This window comes from Amblyomma mixtum, chromosome 5, assembly GCF_055824585.1.
Source record: "Amblyomma mixtum isolate Tamu chromosome 5, ASM5582458v1, whole genome shotgun sequence".
NCBI classification, from domain to species: Eukaryota; Metazoa; Arthropoda; class Arachnida; order Ixodida; family Ixodidae; genus Amblyomma; species Amblyomma mixtum.
The window spans coordinates 57,625,652-57,651,578 of NC_143016.1; the positions used below are offsets into that span (position 1 = coordinate 57,625,652).

Here is a 25,927-nt window from a genome sequence, read left to right on the forward strand (position 1 = left end):
TTGAAAAAGTTTCGCGTGGTTATTGGGCTGCATATGTGCAGGCGAGTACATTAGACGTAAATATTCTGGCATGCACAGCATCAGCCATCTCATCAGTCGGTGCAATGTGGAACAGCGGCCGCCCCCTATGGACGTGACGGTGCTTATCAGTGTCCATACGCTGCGCACTCAAATAAGCGCCGTTATCTCGACCGTGTGCACCTTGCTACCCGACACGAAAGACGGAGAAGCCAGCGGTGAGTACAGACCAAAAATTTTATTTCTAGCGGCCCTTTGCTGTTTTAGCATTCGACGAATATATGGCCACAGAGTTAGTGTAAATCATATAAAAATTGCCATCAGCAGTTCACTGATTGCCACTTTGTTGATAAGCGTTTATGAGGAACAAAATAATATCCTTTGCAGCGCAATGCACTATTGCCGATTGATCCGCATGTGCGCTTGGCAATAGGCCAGAAAATCAGAGCGTTATATGGTTGAGACCATATTATTTTGGCGCACTGAAAAACAAAATGAAAGATGGTCGCAAACTGTTATTTTATTTTCTTTCTCGTTATATCGACATAACTGTTGTGTGCCATCATCACACGTCAGTGAGGTTCTCGAGTGGTTATTTTAATGGACAGAAAAACTGCGTACACGAAAACGCGTAGACTGACATTTCGCTCTCCGAATGCCATCGATATACTGAGACATGTGAATAGACAATAGCCCGAATCGTACCCCATATATGCTTGTATATACGCAGCATGTGCTCACAGACGTCCTGTATCGAACTAGTACTAAGCGCGAAAGCGCCGTCATCTGTTGATTACGCATGCATCCTGCTTCACAGTACACTTTCCGCTAACCTTTAATTGTTTCTTCTTTTTTGTGTGTGTATGCCTTTGAAATACGGGGTTTTGAGAACGATAACGGAGTTTATTTTCAGCGTCGTGTCAGGCGTAATATGGGTATTCTTCGCGTGACTCGTTTGTTTATATAATTTTGTCGTGACCTTACAGATTCAGCTACAGGAGAAACAGGAAATGATGTGGACGAATGTTTACCGCTCTCCGTCAGTTGTTTCTACAAACGATATATAATCGTAATATGCTAAAACGAGTGGGACTTTAATAAGCCCATCTCTACCCACCTTCTATACAGACTATATTGACAGCATCAGTGACTTAATATATATGCACCATATTATCTCCACCTTACTATTATGAAGCCAAGGCCGAATTGCAGGCTCGTTCGTCGACAATAAGTAGCTCACAGCCCCGTTGTTCATAAAGATACACGTCATAAAGCGCGTTTTAGGCTTCAGAACAAGCGTTTTATGCATCAAAGTTCGGCAATTAGCTTATATCGTTCTACGATTTTGGAAGATGCTGATAACGGTTCTCCACTGCAAGCCGCGGCGCAGTTGTCACTTAAGCTATGTTTCAAGTGGCAGCCAACAGCACAAAAGTTCACCGGGTGCAAATCGTGAAATATGGACTGTGGACTATAAGCGTGCAAGCGTATAATGAGTCACTTTGCTCGCTGACTACCTTTCTTTGTTTCCTTTCTTTTTTTTTATTTCTTTATTCTCCTATGTTTGGAGACAATGACAACTTCCTCAAGTTCTATCTGCTCCCTCTTTTGTAGTTTCCTTTCATTTTAGAGGACACACACGCATCGGCCGTGCTCGGGTGAGGGAAAGTGAGTGATCGTGAGGGTGGAGGAGAATTGGCAGCGGCGCTGCGCTCAGCTCAGGCTAGTGAGGATCCTTTGGGGCAAGGGAGCGGTGAATGCATGGCAGAATATGGGGTAATTACTCAACATTACAGATTGGAACGTGGGCTGGTACCCCCACCAGACCCATCGTTAAATAATATTCAGGCAGTCGAGTGGAGACGACTCCACGACATACACGTTCCCACACCCGATCCTGGCGAACCGTATGTTCCCGGAGATAAGATCAGACGAGTGCGGGTTAAGAGGGTCTCTCGGCCATATAATCTGGGAATGCCTTAATTCTCCTGGGAGAACGCTAAATATCGACTCTAAAGAATTCTTGGAGACCCTGCTGTGTAGTTCGGACCCTGAGCTCCAGCTCCGCTTCGTCCGACTGGCTAAAAAGGCCGCCAGGATACAAAAAATCCCGGCTAGCATTTAAAGCGGTGCCTCCTGCCTCCCCGGCCTATAGTGCCGATGGGAGGGGGGGGGGATGCATTTGTTAGATAATAAAAGCTATTTCTTCCTCCTCTCGCAGCAGGCAGCGGGTGAGAGAAAGCACGATGGAAGCTGGGAGGGGACTGCTAGGTTCGTGCAGCCTTAATTCTGGCAGAGGTGGCGTTCTCGATTTTCACTCGAAGGCGCAAAAAGCTGCAGATTCGTGCGCACATATCACAGCTCTCGCTGAGTTTGACGAGTTACGAAACCTAGCGTAGGCGTTGGTTTGTTACACCTATTTGCTATTTATTTTTCACATATACGAAAAATAAGCAGTGATGCCGCGACAGCGCGTTTTTTTTTTTTTTTTAACCGGGACACAATATTTCCGGCAGGCATTTCGGCAGCCTCAGTATACTTATTACAAAAATTAAGCATTCAAAGTGGACTCAGATGCAAGAAGGTACAGCTTTGAAAAGACGAATCAAAACTGCGCATGTGCTCTAGGAGAAAAGCAGCGCATATCGCTGAATCATAAAGAAACAAATTCTGCAAAGGCTTTTCGCCCCATTCACATTGTGCATATCGTTTAGAAATGAAATCATTACGGTGCACTCAGCAAACGGATCTACAGTACATTGGTCATCTGTCAGAGCGCTGATTGGCGCCACGCCACATATACTGCATCGCACCCGGCCAGTGAAGTTCCGTCCTATATAGTAAGATATATGAAAGGTCTCTGTGAAAATACCCAGCCTCCTTGCATTCGTCCATAAATGGACGACATCAACGTGCACTTTGGCCGCATGCCCGACGCGAGATAGCCTGTTTCCGCCGTCGACCGATAGGAAATGATTGCTCACAGATAAATTGATGTTAGGTATATATACGGGAGCTATAGAGGACGCCCTTTGTCCCGCCCCACTTAACATGGCGCCGATAAAAGTACTGCACACGTTTCCCTCAGACATATACATAGGTGAGAGAACGCCCCACGTAGTGCCACCCCATATCACAGCAGTGATGAATGCACCGCACATGTTGCCTTTCGACATCTCTAAGTGTCTAGAACATGTGTCATGAGTAACTTTTATTACAGATCTAGAGATGAAAGCCTATTTTTCTGCGCTTATCTTCAATATCTTTTATTTGCCTAATGTTTTCCAGTAAGTACCTGAGCATTCCTATGTTCGTCTTATCTAAGCGTGAATTTGCACGCGAAAAGGGGCGGCTCCGTAGCAAATGTGGCGCAGGCGCCGGACGGATTGGCCATCCCCTTGAGTTAAATAAGCCCTTTTCTTTATGGCCCCAACAAAAATGTTGAAATTATCATATGGTGTAACATTCTGTCCCCTCTTGGAATACGACAAGAAGTCCAGGTACAGTAGAAAGGAACCCCTCGAAATTATAACACTAAGCGCGGAAAGAGTAAGAGGCTAAAACCTTGAAAGAAGAAAATAATTTTAGATTTCTGTATATCGATATTCATAAGGTATGGAGGGCCGATGGAGCCCGATTTCTTTTCTTCAAGGTCGTGGTAACGTTTCTTTTTGTCTATGCTCAGTTTTCACTATGAATTCTTTATATTACGAGAGGAGTAGCCGGCTCCGACAAGTGAACTGTCTTAAACAATACTTCAATGAAAAAAAAAAGAGCTAATCGATTGGTCGAACCAAGGCTTACTAAAGTTATTGATTAGTTTCATTAGTCTGAAACATTAAAAAAATTCCAGTTCAAATGTATTCACTTTCGAATGCTGTCCCGTGGTTTGTAATTGATATAGAGGCGAAAATGTTAGATTGGTGAGTCGTAAGGGTATTTGAAAAATGCAAACTAAACATCTTGACGCGTCCCTCATAGCCTGAGTCGCTTTGGGACGTTAAAGCCCATAACAGAATTGCCCGTCTGAAAGGAAGAACATATGGTCTCCAACCAAAACAAGGTCACCAACCTCCAGCTTGTTATGGGTGCCGAAAAAAGGAGAGAGGAGGAGATGGACGTGAGGCCTAGGCTGGTAGTTCACGGTGCATGAGTGCTAGGGCTGAGAGGGGGTTGCCTTGCTGGTGTCCTCTGTTATGACTTTTTATGCGTTAACATTAGAAACCCCACGGTGAAGAAAAGTGCCTGGAATGCGGCGACGTAGTGCTGTGCACACTTGCCGCCTTCCACCCGCCACCTGCCAGGAATTAAAAGTGGAAAAGTGGAATGAGGGAAATCGCCCTCTCCACTTGCAGAGGGCAGGAGGGAGAGGCCCTAAGGTGGCTGTCCCGGGAAGAACAAAAAAAAAAAAGACTTTGTAAAACTGATAATGAGTAATAATGGCCACGAATGATTCAACAAAAATGAAAACGACTGTGAATGTCCCAGGAAAGAGCTGAGCAAATATGCACAAGGAACTTGTAATGATCCAAGAAATACGTGGCAAAGTATATCAGCATGAACATATGAAGAGAAGAAGCATGCAGAACAGAAGCAATTAAAGACAAGGAGAAGATGAACCGAATGGTAACGCACTGTCATCGCACAATGCTAATTAAGAGCCCCGCAATTTTTCTCTCTTCTTATTGCGTGTCTTCGGGATGTGGAACGAAGTCCGTGCGCGTACCCTGAAGGAAGGTTACATCGTAAACGATTTAAATTGTTTGCTGTGTTTTGAATGTGCCACGACTGAAGTAGGACCCTTTTTTGCTTTCGGTTTGCTTTCGGTTTCCAGAATGATAATGTGTTGGAAGTTGATTTTGTGGTATTTATCCTCTGAATTCTCTGTGACCGCACTGCATTCTCTAGCTGAGTTGCGGACGTCATAGTATGTTGTCTGATTCTTTCCTTCAGGTTTTTGGTAACGCCAATGTACCTGGCTTTGCAGTCGGCGCAATGTTTTTTTTTTTTTTTTGCGTATAACGCTATTTCTTGAGTATCGAAAAAAAAATTCATTAGTCGTCAAAAATTCATTAGCTCCCAAGAATAGAGAGAGAACAATGCGATGGAATGCATGTAAGTTTACGAATGCTCATCAGGTTTCCAATTAAATAGTTGGGGTCTGGGCGTCTGGGTCCGCACAGTGTGCTGCGTGGACATTTCCCTATTCTGACCTTTGTATGCACGGTCGCCTGAAATTATAATCTTTCTTATCAGAAAATTATCAGTGCATAAATTGAGGGATCACATTTCTATCTTCACCTAATGAATTCTGCGCTCTATCATTAGAAGGTCGCCATTTTCGTTCGGAGGCGCGGCTTTGCTATCGCCGAGGAAGCCAGAATTTTTGGTTATGGTGCCAAGACCAAGCACGGGTGGACCCAGACCTTTACATAGCGGGAAGAGGGTGCGGATTGAAAGAGACATATGCTTCTTAGCGCGGGTGAGTGCTGAGGCGAGCAGCTAAATAGTGTGGGAATAATTCGCGGCGTCTCCTGGGCGCAGCCTTTGCTGCTCCCTTCAACTCCCGCGAAGCGCTTTAGCGGCCGTAGCTAAGCGAGGGGCGCGTCGTCGTCCAGATCAGACATCTGCTTCGCGGACGTCGCTTCCGTCCTGCTGGGTTCTCCGGCCGTCGCGGCCTCGTTCCGAGGAATCATGCTACGCAGTCCTCCCATTGGGCCGCGGGCCGTGACGTATTTATAGGCGCGAAAGTTTCCCTTTCTCGGGGTCTGGCCGCGAGTGCGTGGGAGAGTCTGAGGATAGCCAGCCACGGATGCGGGGCGCGGCGCCGGACGGCAGCGGCAAGGTAGGGGAGCGACCGTTTTTCTCTGTCCTCGAGGCCTTTGCAGACTGACATTCGCGTGCTTTGTCTCGATTGCCCTACCCACGCGTGCCGATAGCGTAGCGCAGCTTGCCTTTGCGGAAACTGAGAGCGCCTGACCACACTCGCCGATTACCATCCGCCACTGACCCGAGTCGGTGTCGGTTCGCGCCGGAGCTTTTCCTGCCGCATCGGCCTGCGCGCTCGAACCCTTCTCCACCGTGCATCTGCTAGGGCTCGCTCCCGTGTTGCAGTGGACGTCAGGTGCGTCTTAGCTGATGGAGTGCAAAACAGTGCTTGTATTTTGTACCGTAGCTGTCTGAGCAATAAATGCGTATACTGTTAATGTCGTCAATTTTCTCGCAGTCAAAGTGCACGCAAGCGGCAAAAGCAGACCGGACCTCCTTCGGCCCGGTGCTCGAACTCCGTATACAGAGGCTCTCTCTTCACACGGGCCAGGACAGGTAGTGCAGGCCACTCTTGGGTTGAATAGTGATGCCTTGCGCGGAGGGAGTTCGGTAGACACCCACAAGACACGATTTGATCGCTTCGGTACTGAAACGCTGTTTGCTCAACGCCCCACCCTGCCCACGTACCAAACATGCGCCAACCTAGAAGCCAAGGATACAGGAGATCGAGACTTGGTCGATTACTTGATAGCTGAGGTGGGAAGATCGGTAGCAGTGTTGTCCGCTTCAAATATTGTTCGATGGGCCGGGTGTATCCCTACGTGAATCATCATCACCACCAATCTTACTACGCCCACTGAAGGATAAATGCCTCTTCCATATCTTTCCAATTATAACCCTGTCCTCCGCCATCAGTGGCCGCCTTAATAACGCTAACTTCCTAATATCATCCGCCCACCCGACTTTCTGCCGCCTCCTACTATGTTTACTATCTCTTCGAATCTACTAAGTTAGCCTAAGGGACCACAAAATGTTTTCTCTGCGTTGCATACCTTGATTATGTTCATATTCTCTTCTCGATTTCAGCCAGCATATCACTATTTGACTGGCGTTTGTTCCCAAACCCACAGTGCTCTCTTCCTGTCCCATAATTTACCCATATAGTTTTTTTTATCAGTAGCTCACCGCAGTATCCGCAATTAAATTCCAAGCAATTCTTTTTAGTGTCCAAGTTTCTGCTCCTTAAAGGAGTATTGGCAAGATGCTAATCCTACATACTTTCCTCTTGAGGAATATTGATAAGCTGCTATTCACGAACCGAGAGTGCGCGGTCCGGAGCACGTGCAAGTGATAGAAGTAGCTTTGAATATTTAAAAAAAGTGATGGCTTCTCCAGTCGAGCAGTCGCCAAAGGTTCAAAGACGGCGGTTTTCACAAATATGGCACCAGAATGTGCGAGAACCGAAACGTCTTTGCACTAAAATTCATGCATTGTTATCCTTATATTTCGCTTTCAGTCCTAGTCATATCAGTTATGGCATAGTGGCATGGGGCAGCAAATACTACTGCCATCTACTAACAAATCTCAACTCCACTAACTGCTAATATGAATTACTTCCTAAATGCCAAACTAATTATGGAGGAGTGAATTGTTCGTTTTGTGCAATAAAATTATGAAAAGACCCTTTTTATTGTAGATAATATAATTATTACACTCATAAAAACGCGATCTCAAATGTTTTTATTATCACTTTATTATCCGACAAATGAGGACCCTTTTTCATGATTTCTGTTCCTTGCTATGGTCTGTGAATGCTTTGATATATGACAGGTACTCATTTTTCTTGCACCATTTTTATGCAGTTTCATCATTAACGAATCGCACTCGGATTTGTTGTATTCTTTTTTATGATTTTTATTTTTTGCTATTTCATTTCATTTATTTTACCCTCAGGGCTTTCGCATTACAGAGGGGGCATTCAGTGTCAATGCTTCGATTTACGATTGCTGTTCATTTATTTTTCTATAATATTCTTATGTAGTTTCATTTTAACGTGTTTTCTTCGGTATTTGATGTATTCCTTTAGATGTCTAATAATACGTTGTTCTTTTCTTCTTTTTGTCCCTTGCAATATAGAGCTCTGTTTATTGCTGCTTTGTTTAGATGTTCCGTTTCACTTTGCAACAACTAATCCGGGGTCCCATTTCTGTCTGTGACTCTGGGTGTACAGACCTTTGCAATAAGGATTCCCTGGGAGCCACCATATTGCTCCCCGGACTGTCATGTGAACCTTGCGCTAGCACGGTGGAAGCGGCAGCGGAACTCGATAGTCCGGAGAGGAGGCGTTTCTGCAATTTCCTCGTTCTAAACGCAGAAGCGTCTTCAGTGGTTTGCGAAACGAGGAGCAATAAGTCGGCGCTCTTGTATCTGCAGCGCGTCCCAACGCGCTAGAAAGAGACCGTATCTCTCCATTACTTTGGCAAAAAAGAAAAAAAAAAAACTCTTCAAAGCCACTGACGTAGCAAGCAACACTATCAGCCATTCCGACGTGTAGAAAGAATGAGCTGTCGAGGAAACTATAGCGAGCCACACTTGACACAGGAGAGTTGCTTCGTATTGGGACAGACAGGATGGAAACATAAGCATGCAGTGACGGTTAGGACAGTGTGCAGCGGGCGGATTTGCGTCAGCTGTGACGTGTCCAACCCTGTCAATAGCAGGGGTGTCAATGACCCTGTTTGAACATACCTGTCACTAATCATGCTCATGGAGAAGCCAAGCAGTTTCGTCAAACGTAATCACTGGATTCATTGCCAGTAACGTACATCACAGTGACCTTGTAACCACTGAAACATGGCTGAGTGCATTTCCTCTCTCACGCACTTGGTGGCGAATTCTGATTTCAAGAGCCAATTGCCGTACATATGTGCAGTAGGGGTGAGTGCAGACAAAGCCCCTGAGCCACAAAGTTAGCCATTTTGTAAGCGTGTTCCGTAGCATTCATTTATAGAGCACTACGGATAGCTGCAAGTTCCGCAGCTGGACACGTAGTGGTATGCAGGATCTTGCTTGGTGCCCTTATAGCAAAACAGCAGTTGGGGCCAGTTGGTTGTGCATTCTGTTCAATTCGTGCGCTTCAACTATGACACAACATAGGCCGGTCGCAGGGGAATAAACACGGAATGCGCCTGAATCGTATAAAACCACTTTGCGGTAAGACTAAAGAGAAAATTTGAGTGCACGATCTGTTGTCTTTGTGGTCTCCATATTTGTCCCCTGTAACCATATCGTAATGGCAAGTATATCTGTAGCGCGCTGATTGAACACATCGTACGGCTGGCGCTCGCTGAAACAACCATAGCGCCGTCACTGGAGGTCATGTTAACCCTTTATAAGGCACAAGCTCTGTGCAAGTATCACATGTATACAAACGGTAATATTGCACTCAGGATGGCTCTAGGAATTCAATGACATCACTTTCAAGCCGTTACGACTGTAGTTTCGCAGAAAAATGAGGTACACATTTTCACCAACGACTGGGTAAAAATGCCCCAAATTTGGAACGTATCTGTACCTCAGTCTTCTGGACATATAAAACAACTTGAATTAGATTTGAAAATTGTTTCAAGAAGTAATATGAGGCAGTTGACTGATGTAAAAGGCTCAAAGTTCAACAATTTCTCAAACTACTTTTTTTCCCGCCAAAATGGGTCTCGTCGAACTATGCACCTGTGCTTGTAAAAAAGCATACAAAACACCAAAGAGGCCAATAAGCAAAAGTTAAAAACACAGTTGGTTGGTTGGTTTATGGGGTTTAACGTCCCAAAGCGACTAAGGCTATGAGAGACGCCGCAGTGAAGGGCTCCGGAAATTTCGACCACCTGGGGTTCTTTAACGTGCACTGACATCGCACAGTACACGGGCCTCTAGAATTTCTCCTCCAAAGAAATTCAACCGCCGCGGCCGGGATCGAACCCGCGTCTTTCGGGCCAGCAGCCGAGCACCATAGCCACTGAGCCACCGCGGCGGCTAAAAACACAGTGAATTGTTGTTTGATTGTTCGGTAGTATATTCAATATGTAAAAATAGTGTACCTATAGGTGCATCGTTTTCCTTTTGCCGGCACTTGAAGCGGGTGAGCCCGACACATGTGTCCCACTGTTGTATTATTGTTGCTCATGGAGAACGGATAACCAAGCCTTCGGTGCAAATGTGCATATGTCGCCTAACCACTCTTACAAGATAGGCAAAGAAGGCTGGCGGCAGTAGGCGATAGGCGCGGAATCGAATCTAGGTCGTGATGGGCGCATTTCGATGGCGGTGATATGCGAAAGGCACCTGTGTGCTGTGCGATGTCGGTACACGTTAAAGATCCCCAGGTGGCCGAAATTAATCGGGAGCCCTACACTACGGCACAATTTTCTTTCTTTTGCTCCCTCCTTTTCTCCCCCTCACTTCGCGGTTGAGGTTTCCACCGAGAACGAGACAATATACTGCGCCTTTTTCCTCAAAACGAACCCTTTCTTCGTGCCCTAATAGTTAGGCTTCATTTGAGTTCCTGCAATAGCAAGGCGTAAGAGCGGAACTGAGCACACCACCATGTGGAGCCCGAAAGATGGGGTGCAAGACAAGAAATATAGTGGCACAAAAGGCTATGCGTGGTATTGGGCGGGAAGACATGGTGACGCGCTGAGAATACTCTGCCAAGGCATCTGGCGCGAGCACTAATTTCGTACGTGCACATTAACGAGCACATTCACGTTTGGTTCCAGCATTAATGTGCGCTGTCAATGCACGTTATGCGACGGCAAAATTAATTCTGCTGTTGACACACTTAGCGGGATTCCATGACAAATACCACGAACGAACATATCTGAATATTCTCATTCAGTCGTTCGTTCAAGTCTTGATTGTGTGCCCAAAAACACCGCGGAGGCTTGGCACTAGTGCACGACGTTGTCATCACAACAAAAATACGCAATTGGCGTTGGAAGTTAAAAAAAAAAAATGACATAAAACACTACAGTGTGTAAAAGAATCGAAGTTTGCAGCACTTCGAGGCACCTGTGAAATACCAGTGAGGCCGAAAACAAGTTATTGCCGCTCACTTGTTGCCAATTACCGAACGGTTGCATCCTGTGCCTGAACGAGCCTTTTAGGAGTTTGTCTGGAGAAAATTCGTCACAATATATCGTGTATCTCTACTTAGAACATGCATATACAAGCTGTGTACAACATCAGCTTCACAAGGCTTACAAGAAGGCTTTAGTTCACAGGTCGTTCTTCACCCGGGCAAACTTTACCACAGGAAGCAGACGAAAAGCGTAAAAGCGGACAGAGGACCCGAGTCCTCCCCGCACGAAATATAACAGAGGAAGAACCACCGCCAGCCGCTTTTCAGAGTAGTTCACTTGAGAAAGCTAAAGAAGGTGTCCGACAGTTATGTCGTTAAGAACGTGTAGTCTTTTTCTGTGCGTGCTCGTTTAATTATTAATCGGTATAAGTATATATGCGCCCAATGGTTCGGGCGAAGATATCATCCGTGTGTCAGGTCGTCTCCAAATGGCTCTCTGTACGTAAAAAAACTCTTTACGTTGAGAAGAAGGCACTTCCTATTCTCGAATATGACGCAAATAAAGAATTCAAGGGCGATGGAGGGAAACACAACATAAAATCATCATCACAATACGAGGCACATGACCATAGCCGGTTTGTTCAAAGAAAAAATATAAACAAAGAAATAATGTTCGAGTGCTTGCAAACAAGCTATGTTAAAAGATAAATTTGAAAAGAGTACGCTATACTACTGAGAGCTTCCAATCCCTAATATATACCTTGGCATGATAAAGTTTTTCGTGCTCTCAGAAACATATATAGAACGTTCATTGCCGGGAGTTTAACGCATGCACTGTTTTGCCAAATGGTCGTCTCCGCAAAATATATATTTTCAATTCATATCTCGTTGATCTTGTATTCCTTCATCCTTTTCTTAAACGGCATCGAGTAAGTGCAGCGCGGAAATTACCTTATCAGGAAGTTAAAGGTTGTCACTAACTGTCCCCAAGAACCACGCATGAACAGAAATGCGCAACTCGATACTGCCCAAGCAGCGATGCTCAGGAAAACAGGCTCTACGCTTGGCATGGCGCGCCGCGGCGCTGACATCCGAGCCAGTTAGCGACCCACGACGGAGCGCGGCGCACATCGCGTGTCTGTGCGCATCCAACCATTCAAGCGGTCGTCACGCGGTCGCGCGCCGGGTTGCGCTGCCTCAGCGAGTGGCCCTCTTCTGATCTGTCACGGCCGCCGGTGACAGTTGCAGAGGTGAGACACCTTGGCGCATTTCGGTGGACAGCGTTAACGCTCGCTGGTCGGCTGGTTGGGCTCTGTGGCGCGCTGAAAGTGACAGGACGGCAACCCGAGGTACCAGACACGAGAGGGAAGACAGTGCTTTGCGTGTGTTGCCTTATTGATAAAGGTCCTTCACGTAGTAGCGTTCGACAGATTCGTCTTAGCTTGGGACATAGTAGCCTCGATACCGGAAAGGGTGTTCTGTTTATACAGTCTCAGATCGCTTAACCTACGACGCGTTTAGACTCGCGCTGATGATGCATGCAGCCGGACAGTGAGGCACGTGTCTATCCTTCGCGCTCTCGAAGCCTGTGAATCTATACCGCCCGTCTCGGCGTTGAGTCGTCCCATTCGCTCTTCGTCCCCCCTCCATACAAAGATATAAATAAAACAGGGCTAACAAATTATTATGAACTCGCTAGACAAACATAGACTATCAGCGTCAATCGAAAAGAGCACAAGACAAAGATCTTTGTTGAGGGAGACTGAATACCACACAGGATATGCTTACGCGGACGAAGGTAGCAAATCTACTTCGGGCTTTCTCTTCGAAGGTGTTAAGACTGGTCTTTGAAAGTGTTAACAAAAGCAGCCCAGTTCCTCTCCAGCGGCTAATATTTTTTTTATGGTTTTGTGTTGACGTTTCAGTCCTCGTGTTCGCGTTTTATTTGATGTCAATGATGCATATGACTGCAACGACCGTTTACAAAAACCTTCATATCTCACAGGTCCGCGCGTATATAAGTAAAAAAAAAAAAGATTTATTTACTTTCTCTTCAAGCTGCAGATGCAGTCATTATATGGCTAATTCAAATCGCCTGTCATCTCCTACAAGTGGCCGTCAAGCTGATCTAGGCATGCTATTTCTGTCATTAGCACTGTGGGCACATGTTCGGCTTACGAACGCTCAGAAGTACACTTACTTTCATGTGATATACTACAGTAATCGACCAGCAATGCTGGTTAAGGTCACCAGAGGACAGAGATAATCCATGCAGTAGCAAAATGTGCTCGACGGTATATAAACTTTACGCGGAATGACCTGTCAGAAACAAGACGGTTTGAGAATTACTATGTAAATACTTTCAGACCTAGAGACTTACGACTGGGTTAATATCTTGAAGGCTATAGCAATACGCTTTCTTATATCATTGTGCACTGCCAGTGATGCACTTGCATTTTGGTATCTATATAAACGACACATGCTGGTCTTTCTGAGCCACAGAGCTGCCAGCTTGACGCTCGGTAACGCAAGAATTTGTTATGTTACTAAGAAGCAGATAAGTACGTACGATGTATTGTACGTCATGAGATACACCATTTGAAAAGAGGGCTATTTAATTCGACAATGCATGATGCTACTCATGGTTCACCCCCTCCTTTCGCTCGATGGGCTCAAAGTGTTATGTACACCTCCTGCATGCAAGCGAACAGTGTGCCATGTATTGTAAGGCGTGACTTGATAGTCATCTCAAGTCGATTTTACTCCTTTGCCTTCGCAAGCATACAAGCATGTGTAGGTTAAGCTACAATCACTAGCTTTTATTACAAGCTCCATTACAAACTTTCATCAATGATCTAGCGTGATTGTGCATGTCTACTTCACTTGGCGAGTCTCTTTAGCTGTCTGTACAGAATATATGTTATTGAACCCCTAAGTCTCGTGCAAATAACAGTCACCATTTTTTTCGTTTGCCCGAAACAACCTTCCAAAACGGCGCGAAAGGAAAACGGAAGTATACTCCATGGCTAACACTGAGCTGTCTTGCTTCAAAGAAGTTAATCATTGCTCAGGGGAGTGCAATGCTTGCAGGCTCCGCAGCTGCCACTTCGCAAGCAGATAAAGGGAGACCGATTGCATTGTCTCCTTTATCATCTCGTGTACGCTCGAAAGAGCTTCGCTAACGGTGTCGCGACAGCCCACGAGCTTGCAAGGGAAACAAGTACCCGTTCAGCGGCTCGCATACAATAAGACTCGGGCCTTTCCACAGATACCTCACAGCATGTCAACATGTTGGAAGTTCTGCTGTTGCCAGCCTGCGTCAGTATTACCATGAACCGAAAAGCACCGAGAGCTTTTTGCGGCTGGTTTGCAATCGTCCCAAGAGCACTTGCGCCCCCACACTGCTACGCATTCAATGCAGACAAAAAAAAAGCACAGTGTACTACAGAACAAATTCCAGCTGAAATCGAGAATCGAAAATGGATTGGAATGGGCGGGACACGTGAAGCGGAGATGAGATAGCGTACGGTAGATTAGGTGAGCGAGTGGATTAGAAGCAAAAGAAAGCGTTGGGGGGGGGGGGGGGGACAAAGATCTAGTATGGCGAGCGGGAAAGGTCAAGAAATTCGCGGGAATAAAGTGAGCACAACTATCAAGCAAAATGTGTTATTGTAGATAGCGGGCGAGACCGCTGCTCTGTAAAGGACTCAACCGAGCTTCTAATGGTCGATGTAGTACATAAACGAAAGCCGGGTGGCTAGCAGCCGCGGGACCGGTATTAAAGTACAACGTTCTTGCGGGGAAGTTAGTTCATTGCAGAAAAGATTAGAGCTGCGCGAATGAGACAGAACAGGAGAACAAGGAACACAGACGACAAACACAGGCGGTATTAAAAAAGCGCATATGGCATCACGTCTACCGTTAATTGCAGACTTCTAGCTCTCGCAATCGGCATCATACGAGTTCTTATCTTTTCCTTGTCTCTTTCCTGTGCACGCATCCAGAGCCTTGACTTGGACGGTTTCTTCGAAGGCACCGGCAGCGCCTGCTCGGCAATACTACCGCCGTCACCATGATGAACCCAGCGCACATCCCGCCCGGTCTCGAGTACCTGGGCATGATCGACCAGATCATCATCAAGCAGAAAGTGCAGCTACTGGAAGGTAACGTTGGGAAGGGATGAAGGGGTTCGAGATGCCCTTGCGAACTCATGACCTCACCCGAACAATTCGAATCACGCATTATTGTGATGGTTAGAGTGCGTGTGTGCGTGCGAGCGCGTGTTTCTATGCCGAAACGTACAGTCGGGGTCAAAAGTCTCTGACCCCGCGCCTCCGAGTTCCGCACCGTGCTGCGCTGCATGCGGATGCCACTTGACGATGTAGCGCGGTAGGGTTCGATAGTTGGAGGGCGAGTAGGGGGAGGTCAGATACTTTTGACTCCGACTGTACGTTCAGCAGTCGTGCGCGACCTTAGTAATGTCCGAGAACTAAGGAAAAAAACTCTTTCTAAAAGCAGTCTTGCTGCGCATGAGCAGCATTTTAAGCGCTTCAGCACTTATTCAGCCGTTTACTGAAAAACGGAACAAAAACTATTACGCGAAAAAGTGCGAACGTCTTCATCTAGCCTAGCATTTTCGCCTGTCCTATTTGTTGCTTTACCTCCTGTCCTCGTCCTTCTGCGCAGTTTCTTACCTTCCTCAAAAAGGACTATATCTAAGGTTGTAATAAAATGAAAAGCAGCTGTTTCCTGGCTTTGCTGCGCTTCGCATGTAACCTTCACGCAGTTCCCCATCATAGACCACCAGGTATACCTAATGACGCATGAGCGGGCGCGAAGTATTTTTCCAGTAGATCTCCTGCTTTACAGCGAAACAAAAAATCGAACTATGCTCAAAAGGGCAACTTACAGCCGCTTTCGCGAGAAAGTATTACGCCAGAACCATCAGGATGGAAATAGCTATCTGAGTCGCTAATCAAGAGAATCTGTGTTAAAGACAAAAAACGAATAACAGAAAGAACATAATCAAGCGGCGACGGACATTATTTCCGTACTAGGCAGAATTGAAACGCGCAAGGCGATACAGCTACAACTACAATTATTGTTTGGGACGTTGAAGGCTCTACAGAGAACTATCAAGAACACATATCTACCACTATCAAAGAAGTGCAGTCAGCACGCTGGCGTGTTGCGGTGCCTGCCTAGCGAAAATTGCGGCATCTATTCGTCACCGAAGGGACCCACCGGAAGGGGAGGGAGCGCAGGCCACTGAGACGGAAATCGTAAGCGGAACTATATTTCCGCTGCCAATGCGCGTGTCAGGAACATCCTGACACATGTTTCGTCTCAACCGTAGAGGCGCTGTAGCGTCGACCGAACGGAAGGCCACAGAGGCGCAGCTGTGACGTTTTGCGAACGGACGCCGTGAAATCGCTCTATTACATAAACATAACAAAATGAGAATGTTTTTCTTGACTTCTTTGTTATTTACATTACGTTCCTTTTACAGACCGAGAACTAGCTCCGCGTCATTAGTTCCCACGGTCGCGCACGCGCGCTTTTCACTTCGTGTTTTTTTTTTTTTTACACTCACGGAAGTAATTAGTCTCGAAGGCTGGGCGGCCTTGTTGGTAGTAAATGCGGCGCTAGCGAAGAATCGACCTTCACGACTTGTTGAATAGATTCGCAAGAGTACTTTAACTATTTTTTCTTAAGCTAGTATAGAAGACAGAACGACAATATAGCTAGTATGTGGTCTCCTGCCTCGGCGGCTGCGTTTCGATGGAGGCGAAGTACGCGTAAGACGTTCTTGTGATGTGCGATGTCAGTGCACACCGAAGAACGAGAAGTTGACGAAATTAATACAGAACCCTCCACTACGGCGCCTCTTCCTCTTTCTCTCTTTCCCTTTTATTCCTTCCTTCACGGCGTGGTTCGGTTGCTTACCTCGTGGATGGCAATTATGTCACCTTTCCTTCTCTCATAACCATTTACTCTTATTATTGTTACGCAGGGCATGAACACTTGAAGGTGTCGCTGCTCATAGCAATCTTTATTGTTCTATTTTTTTTTTTCAGTGTTCACCGGCTTTGAAACAGCGAACAAGTACGCCATTAAAAATAACATGGGCCAGGACGTGTTTTACGCCGTTGAAGGTAAGTGCCATCGACAGCAGTACCCGTGACACGCATGCGCAGTGAAACAGAAAATCGTTTGCGAATCGTTTTCCTCGAACAATGCGATCGCGAGACTTCTCGAACGTTGTCTGATGGCTAAAGTATTAATGTAACACCGCGATCTACGCTCTAAGTAGTTTGTTTACACTACAGCGGAAGATGGCCTTTGTCCTGCAGTCGGCGTAATCTGGCTTATTATGGTGATGATAATCATCATGGCGACGATGACGTTGATGGTGTTGAAGAAAACCAGCGCCAGAAAATCGTGCACCGGATCAATTTTCAAAGCAACCACACATTTATAAATGGCTAGTGCCTGACTCGTAATTCATTGCTTCGTCAGTCGTGACAGCCCGTCGTATACAACAGCAAAAGTGCCGACGTGTCAGACACCGTTATAACATGATTAAAATATTCCAAAATTCAGCTCCTGATTCGCTGACGCGTGCTGTATACCTTCCCTTTGCAGTGCCGCAAATTAACGTTGTATACACTCCTAGTCGTCATGAATTTTCATTTTATATCTGTGACAGAAAATTCAATTCCATTGCTGCTTCTGGCGAAACCATTATGCATGCTAATAGTAATACATTTTCAATTACTCTGGCGATACATGTGAGCGAAAAAACGTTCACCGTTTCACAAATCTGGCAGTAAGTAAATAAACAGCGTACATTGTGACATCACATAACAATCGCTTAACAGTGGTAAAAAGAAATAGCTGAGGTTGTCCTCTTGTTTCTTCTAAGAAAGGATCGAGAAGGCAGCTGTGCAAAAAAAAAAAATGAAATTACGGTCGACAACGAGAAAGCCCTTTTTGAAAGTAAAGTAGCGAGGCTGCGCAGTCGTATATTGAAACGCACATTGCGTTATACATCTGCGCAGACACCGACTGCTGCACGAGGAACTGCTGCGGTCCCATCCGGCCCTTCGGCATTAAGGTGTTGGACAACTTCAAGCGCGAGGTCATGTACCTCGACCGACCCCTGAGGTGCGACAGCTGCTGGTTTCCCTGCTGCTTACAGGTCAGCGCTCACTTTCTTCTCCTCCATCCGCTGCGCGGCGTCCCAATCGCCTGCGATGCTGTAACTGAGAGCCACGTGACCGATCTACGACCGTGGAGCTAAAACGCACAATGTACAGGCGTGAGCGATTTATTGATTACTCCATGTGACAAGCACAGTTTTTTCTTTCTGACTAGTTTTATTCTTGGCATATAATATCCGAAATTACTCTCAAATTCGGTGGAAAAATAAAAATATTCGCAATTTTGTGCAAAAAATTGTTTCCTCTCATGTTGCTCTTGACTGTACGTCGCGCCATCGGCACGTAGGTTTGTTTGCAGGTTTGTTTGTGCGCAAGCCATTCTGGTTGTGGTAGATCGGCGCACATCCATTTTCATAACGAGGAATTGGGCGAAAATTCTTCCAGTGCCGCGCTGGCTGCGCACTGCTGGGCTCACCGCACTTGAGAAAATCAACAAGCGCACCGACACCACCACCACAATTATAGCCATGCGCACGCACTTTCAGATGGCATTCAGAAAGTTAATTCCAGGCTTGATACCGAAAAGGGTCTCCCGCATACCCGCCATCGCGCCACACCTGAACACCTCATAACTATCATGTGGGGATCTTGGTACGAGGATATCCCCGGCAATGAGCGCGTTCATGTGTGCGCCAGAGGAATCTCCGTACTGGCGCACATGGAAACTTCTCCTACGAGCGATGGCGGCTCCGCGACTACCACGTCGTCACTACATACTACTGAGAACACAGACACCGCTACCCGCCATGCCATCGTTCGCTAGACACAAGAGAAAACGCGATCCGGAGACTGCTTCAGGTCAATTCACCGAATATATCCCGCCTTAGACCCATTCTACTGCATCACTTGACAAAGCCCGCGGTCGACCTATAATACCACTACCTGTGGGCCTACCAGCAACTGCGCACAGTGACCCCTATCCCTTCTCCTTCCCGCTCCTATTGGGCGGACGCTCTAACACTACCGACCAGGTGGGGCTGATCGACCGGGCCAAGTGAGGAGCCAGTGCCAGGGGGCTCCGGAACGCTAAGGGCCCTTCCGGTTTGTCTACAAGAGTTTCAAACGTCGTCCTTTCAATAAAGTTTGTTCCTTATGCTCCTCAAGTCACTTTGGCGCACTCTGACTGGTCGGAACGCTGTACGTTTGTTATTGCCCAAACAGTTTATTTCCTTTAATAGAAAAATAAGTGACTGCACGGTGAGAAAAACATTTCGTTTTGCAAAGGGCTAAGAAGGATGTGCCCGTGAATGGAAGTTATAACGCATCCATTAGATCTACGACAATAAAAGCTTAACCATAAACCTAGAAACTAGAACCTAGGTTACAGAATAAATAGCAGGGAACACCACCAGTGAACAAACACAGTTTATAAAGAAAATGTTGCCGTTAACGTCAACTGTGAACAGCTGCTTGCTGAAGGATGAGAGGTCCGCGACATGCGTTCTGAAATTGAGTTGTACGCTCGGCAGCTCGAGCAGAGAAGTGCACAACACGCCTTTCAGTTCGAGGCTGCATGCGTGAACTGCAGGAAAACCAACACTTTTCGAGGTTTTCGTGCTCCGAAAACTTCTGCAACAACCTGTACGCTTTACTAAAACTCGCTAATGCTTGTTTCTGAGTTTCGCTGCTGTCGAAATCGATATGTCAGGCTCGATTCCGCTTTGCCCGGAACAGAAGGGTCCAAATACAGCTTCCGGGGAACCGCTAACACTTTAGAATAGCTTTGAGGACTAATTAAGACAGCTAAATTCAGCTGACAGGTGTGATGCTAAGAGACCGTAAGCGGGCAGAGTGGGTGAGGGAACAAACCCGGGTTAATGACATCATAGTCGTAATCAAGCGGAAGAAATCGCTTGGGCAGTGCACGTAATGCGAAGCCAAGATAACCGGTGGTATTTAAGGGTATCGGAGTGGATTCCAAGAGAAGAAAAACGTAGCAGGAGCGGCAGAAACTTAGGTGGGCGAATGAGATTAGGAAGTTTGCGGGGATACGGTGGCCGCAGCTGACGAAGTACAGGGTTAATTGGAGAGACATGGGAGAGGCCCTTGCCCTGTAGTGGGCGTAGTCAGGCTGATGATGTCGATTTCTTCGTCAGTTCTGAGTTCGGTTCGTGGCGTATGCGGCCGCGCGTGCAGAGCACTCGCCAAAAATTTTCCTGCGGTGTTCTCCCACCGGTGTTCTTTGCGTTGAATTATTCTTTGTCCGTCCCGTGCAGACCCTGGAAGTGATGGCTCCTCCGGGCACGCCCATCGGTTACGTGGTCCAGGAGTGGAGCATCATCTATCCCAGGTTCCGCATCGAGAACGCAATGCACGAGACGGTGCTGCGCATCGAAGGACCCGCCTGCAGATGGAGTTGCTGCTGCAACGACGTCGTCTTCCACGTAAGCACTAGTTGCTAGTTAGTTAATTCAGGTACTAAGGCAATGAGATCCATGGTACGGTTCGAGTCTCTCGCTAAAGCCTCTGGAAGCGAGCGGTTTGACAAATGCCACAGACGTCTACACCCGTCGCGGCTCCGAGTCAGTCACTGGGTCAGCATACTGAAAAAATTTGTCTAAGCATGGGTCCTCGTGTTTCTGCGCATTTTTTTTTTTCAGTATACATATCAACCAACTAGCTCAACTTTCTGCTGACTGGGTCAGGGCCAGCAAAAGGCGATGCGGTTGGCAGAAGGCCTGCCATAGTGAAATGCATAATTTATCCCGCTACCGGATGTATAGAAGCAAGCATCAAATCGCTACAGGATGCAGCTCCGACCGGCACTGTCCCCTTCCGACTGTCACTTCCTCCCAGTAATAGTTTCCACCACCACCACTTCCTCCCAGCCCGTTGTGCCTCTGGCGGTGCGGGCCGGGCACAGTTGTTTTTAGTTTTTATTAGCCCCAATCTATTCTTCGTTATTTCCTCCCTCTTAGGCGCTGCGGGCTGGATACTGCTTTTTTAAATTTATTTTACAGCCCATCCTAACGAATGTCGCTTCATGTAGCAGGGGGAGGGTGAACTGCTTCATCGTGCCGGGGTATAGCACGCTAAATTTCTAAACACAACAAGCGTATGTGCGCAATTAATTAAGGTCCCCCTGCCCTGCACACACGCATAAGCGCGTGCACAAACTTTCAGCTGCGGAAGTAACTGCGCCAAGCAAGCACAGGGTCGAGCATCTGTTATATTCATGCGCTCAAATGGTTTACTCGCGGGGGTTCATGTGTAGACGTAACGAGTTTTAATCGAATGGTGGGAAAACTTTTAATTAAGTTTTCTCACGCATAAATGCGTCTCTTGCCGCCGGACAAACGTGAACATACCAAGAAAATGGCAAATAATAATTTATTCCTGAAAACAATAATTGGATGGAGTTGTCCTCAGTGTCCATTTAGAGAACCCAACGTTGGCAAAATAAATCCGCAGCGCTTTACTATGAAAACATTTTCTGTAATAAGAGAGTAACTATTTCCCTAATAAGGGAGTACTGCCCCATTATTACAGATCTATTACACCTTGGGGCATTCGCCTAAACATTGGACAAAAAGCTGTTCCTCTCTTTCCTTTCGCGGCCTCCTCGATCATTTCGTTCATGGGGTGGTTCGGGTGTCCACAGTTGGTGGGACACTGTCCCCAAGGCGGAGTAAATTTGTAATAAGGTAATAATTACTCATTAGCATCCACCCAAGCGCCATATGGCTGCACAGGAAAGCTGTACAGCTTTCATAACAACTTCGTAGTTGAAAAAAAAAATTCTTCCTGGTCGAGTATAAAGTTCTAGTAATAGTCGAAATGAAGAGGAAGAAGTGGGTTTTAGGGCAGGGCATGTAATGCGAAGGCAAGATAAACGCTGGTCTTTAAGGGTAACGGAGGGGACTCCAAGAGAAGACAAGCCTAGCAGGGGCGGCAGAAAGTTAGGTGGGCGGATGAGATTAAGAAGTTTGCGGGGATACGGTGGCCGCAATTAGCAAAATACAGTTGGACAGACATGGGAATTGGAGAGACATGGTAGAGGCCTTTGCCCTGCAGTGGGCGTAGTCAGGCTGATGATGAGGATGCTTATTGTGATGAAGACGCTTCAAGAAAGTTAGTGCCAGGCCTACCTCGTGATGCAACGTACACAATGCTACCGGGTATGCTCTTCTGTCAGAAACAAAAGGAATTTGCTCATGCTCACGGGAGTTCTCGCTGGCTCACACTGCGCGCTCGACTTTGCGGCGTGCCATGCAGACGCTTCGTGTGCGCCGAATTTGACATCCGACAGCTGCGAGTCTCCGTTGCCGGCGCATTGCAACGGCAGCGGTGTGCGTTGCGCAGGCTGCTAAATATGAAAGCCTTTCTGAGAGATCGTTCACCTTTGACGGCAGCAGCGCGCGGTGGTCGATTCCGCAGGGACGAACGAATTTGTTGCGGATGCTGCAGCGCGACAAAACAACACATGTAGACAGCTCTAAACTCTCACCTTGCTTGCATTAGCAAATTTTAGCACCGAACCACTTACTGCAAATGTGTGGAAAAGGCGATCGCCTGATGCTGGAATTGAAAATGACAGCATAGCGAACGTATTAGGAGTCGCGATGTGCTGTCCCATCACTGCACGTCGCTGGCATAGGTGGCGCCACCGCATGTATGCGGTTGCTCCTAATGTAAGTGCTAAACCGGATCCACGCGCGCGTATGAAACCTGTATCTTTATTTGTACTAACCCGCTTGATGGCATACGTGTATTCGATAGCGGCTTAGGTCGCAGATTATTATTGTCACCATGGTCGTCATACTAATGTGAGAAAAACATGCTCTGATTCGCAGGTCCTTTCCAAAGACGGCCAGACGCAGGTTGGCCGCATTTCCAAACAGTGGTCCGGTCTCTTGAAAGAGGCCTTCACGGACGCGGAGAATTTCGGCATCTCGTTCCCCATGGACATGGACACGAGCATCAAGGGAGTGCTCATCGGGGCTGCCTTTCTCATTGTACGTGTTCCTTCCCCTCCTCCCTCTCTTTTTTTTCTTGCACTTTTATATTCTTTTTATGTTGTTATACTGTCTGGGAAACGCGTGTAGGGCACACTGGACAGGCAGAACACAGCTGGCGATAGGCAGCGGGCGCTGACGGCAGATGGCGATGGGCGATGATAGCAAGCCGCGGTAATTGTGCTGCATTCAAGGCAGTCACGTGATCGGTTGCCATGGCTGCTGGCGTGCAGCCGCTCTCAGCTGGTCCGGAGAAGTACACCGCTGCGTAGTCGTGCTTTGCCGGCCGGCACAAGTCGGCAACTTGCCTTCGTGGCCTGTTCGAAATAACGATTGCATATGAAGATGCCTGCAACTTGAGAGGCGTGTTCTGTCATTGAACTAATACGTGATTCGAAAGGGAAGGAAACGCACCAGTTCGAATAAACCGGAACCTCGAATTTAGCGAGTTCGAATTAACGAGCTTCCCCTGTAATAGATGGTTTGCGATCACAAACGAAAAACGGAAAGGAAGAAAACGGGCTAGAGCAGGTTGCCAATCACCGCTGGAAGGGACGGAAATGCACAAAAGAAACGCGTAGAGAGTAAAGAAAAGAACAAAAACTACACTTTGGGCTTTGAGTCCATAAAACAGTGCTGGCAGTTTAAGAAAAAAAAAACAGAACGGGATGCAAATAATGTTATTTTCGCACCTCACCTTTTCCCTGCTTATTCTTTTCCTCAACAGGGGCGAAGGCTACTTCACCAAAACTTTTAACCAGATTCTGGCCATTCTGTTAACTCTCATCTATTAGTGCTTCGGCAGCTCACAGAAATATGAACTAGTTCGAGTATGCAATGTAGTGCCGCGTTCACATGCGTCATACTAAGCTATAAGAAAAATTTTGTCACGTTATTTTATGTGCTTCCAGCGTTTCGACTGTTATCGATAATGCCTTGTTGTGGTCCCTGCTGCGTGCTATTATTATAAGGCTGTAATGTCGTACAACTAGTATGCATCGATTACTCTGAGAAGGGTTCCTCTCCATGCGTATTTTATTCATTTGGCCGGTTGTTCGGGATAGGGTGATGTCATGACATTGGGGTTCTTTCGTTGCAGGACTTCATGTTCTTTGAGAAGCAGGCCAACGAAGAAAACGACTGCTTTGGAATGTTCTGAGTGGAGCCACACAAGAGCGTTGAAGTGGAGATCAAGTTGCTTACGCCACTGCTTTCTTCAGTCGGCGCAAAACTGTTGTGCGCGAATGGAGTCGAATGGAGTATACGTGTTTTCCTTGAAGCTATATCGGTATGGGTCAGAGTTTCTCTAGATGAGACACTCGATCGCACTTGTCGCGATTTGAGATCGCGGACGTGAAATGTGGTCTGTTGTGCCCATGCCGAGTAGTGCTTGGGCAGCACGATTGCCTCAAAACCGCCTTGTTATTAAAACCGCCTTGTTGTTGTTGTTATTGTGTGGTGCTGTGAAATGTGCTTGCAATCGTTGTAAAAAGGCTTCATTGTGCTAAATAAATGAATAAAAAAATTGCTTCAATCATGACCACGAAGCGCGGACAATGTAGCAGAAATAAATGCTAAGTAAGCCTGCATAGCATCGGCGGCTGTAAGCACACATTGCACTCATCGCCACAAGTGTGGCCTTAAACACTGTCTACTAGTTTCACTATGCACATATTCATGATCATAGCTCTTACCATTTGTCATTTAGGCAGCACTTAATGTGTATACTGTGCTGTCATCTGGTTGTACATCTGTCTGTTTGCTACATCTGACAATAACGAGAAAAGTGGGGACGCTTAACCTTCGCCTTTAAGAGCAGAAAGTGATAGCATTGGCAGTTACCATTTCTTGCCCATTTGGCGCTTTTATCCCCTCTTCTGTGTGTCACAACCTTTACACCTCATGTCAACTTGATTGCTCTGAGTAGGTGTCTAGCGTTTGTCCTGTCTGTATTCCTTCCGTGTGCGTCTCCCTTGTGCGCTAGCCACTATGTCGAATTACCGGGTCCCGTCCACATCGTCTACTCAATTACTCAGTTAGCATACTCATAATTACTCAGCCCTGCCGCGGTGGCTCAGTGGTTACGGCGCTCGGCTGCTGGCCCGAAGGACGCGGGTTCGATCCCGGCCGCGGCGTTTGAATTTCGATGAAGGCGAAATTCTACAGGCTCGTATGCTGTGCGATGTCAGTGCACGTTAAAGAACCCCAGGTGGTCGAAATTTCCGGAGCCCTTCACTATGGCGTCCCTCATAGCCTGAGTTTCTTTGGGACGTTAAACCCCAATAAACCAAACCAATCATAATTACTCAGGTGCGCATCGGTACATGTCTCTATATAAGAGTCAAAGACTATGACGCATTCGCTATTTTACTGCGAAAGCATTATGTAGTTCATAAGGCAGATAATCCGGCTTTGCCCACGCCAGACGGTCCGAAAACCCACGTGACGTCATCAGCAGTGCCTACGTCATGAGGAAAGGAAGGAAATAAAATTTCTCCCGAAGTGGATTTCGAACCTAGGCCGACGCGTACAGATCAGCTTCGCTGGCCGCTTCAATACACCACTGCGCCCGCGCTGCAGCACAAGACCTCGCGCGCTAAACAGCCAGTCTCTCGCACTGGGTTTGGGTATCGTCGTCTTCATCAACTTCCATTCGGGTGGTGGTGGCGAAAAACATTTATCGTGCAATAAATTTTTACAGAGAGGTGATTCGGGTAGGCCCTATTGGCCCTTTCTCCTAACAATACTAGGTGGAGCCCCTATTCCGGGGCCCCATTGGCAAGCAACGCCGCCCGCGTCCGGTGAACCAAGGCCTTTTGGGTCTTTAGGTCCTGACAGCCGAGCAGGGCCGCCTCCCAGTCTTCTCTGGTGGGGTTGGGGGGGATAGA

The 25,927-nt window shown here is 46.9% G+C and overlaps 1 protein-coding gene across 4 annotated transcripts; it reads left to right on the plus strand.

Moving 5' to 3' along the window:
- Positions 1-211: 211 nt before the first annotated feature.
- Positions 212-24,579, plus strand: LOC149342290 (phospholipid scramblase 1-like). Of its 4 annotated transcripts, XM_089544592.1 has the most exons (8): positions 5,958-6,142; positions 6,245-6,342; positions 14,866-15,024; positions 16,939-17,016; positions 17,923-18,062; positions 20,301-20,468; positions 22,878-23,039; positions 24,139-24,579. In XM_089544592.1, exons 3-8 carry the CDS (start codon positions 14,934-14,936, stop codon positions 24,196-24,198), a joined length of 699 nt encoding a protein of 232 aa, XP_089400718.1. In that variant the 5' UTR covers positions 5,958-6,142; positions 6,245-6,342; positions 14,866-14,933; the 3' UTR covers positions 24,199-24,579. The 4 variants fall into 4 exon arrangements, with proteins under 4 accessions (XP_089400719.1, XP_089400716.1, XP_089400718.1 ...); XM_089544593.1 differs by lacking the exons at positions 5,958-6,142; positions 6,245-6,342 and adding an exon at positions 212-236 and having other exon boundaries at positions 14,868-15,024; XM_089544590.1 differs by lacking the exons at positions 5,958-6,142; positions 6,245-6,342 and adding an exon at positions 5,721-5,863.
- The last annotated feature ends 1,348 nt before the right edge of the window (positions 24,580-25,927 follow it).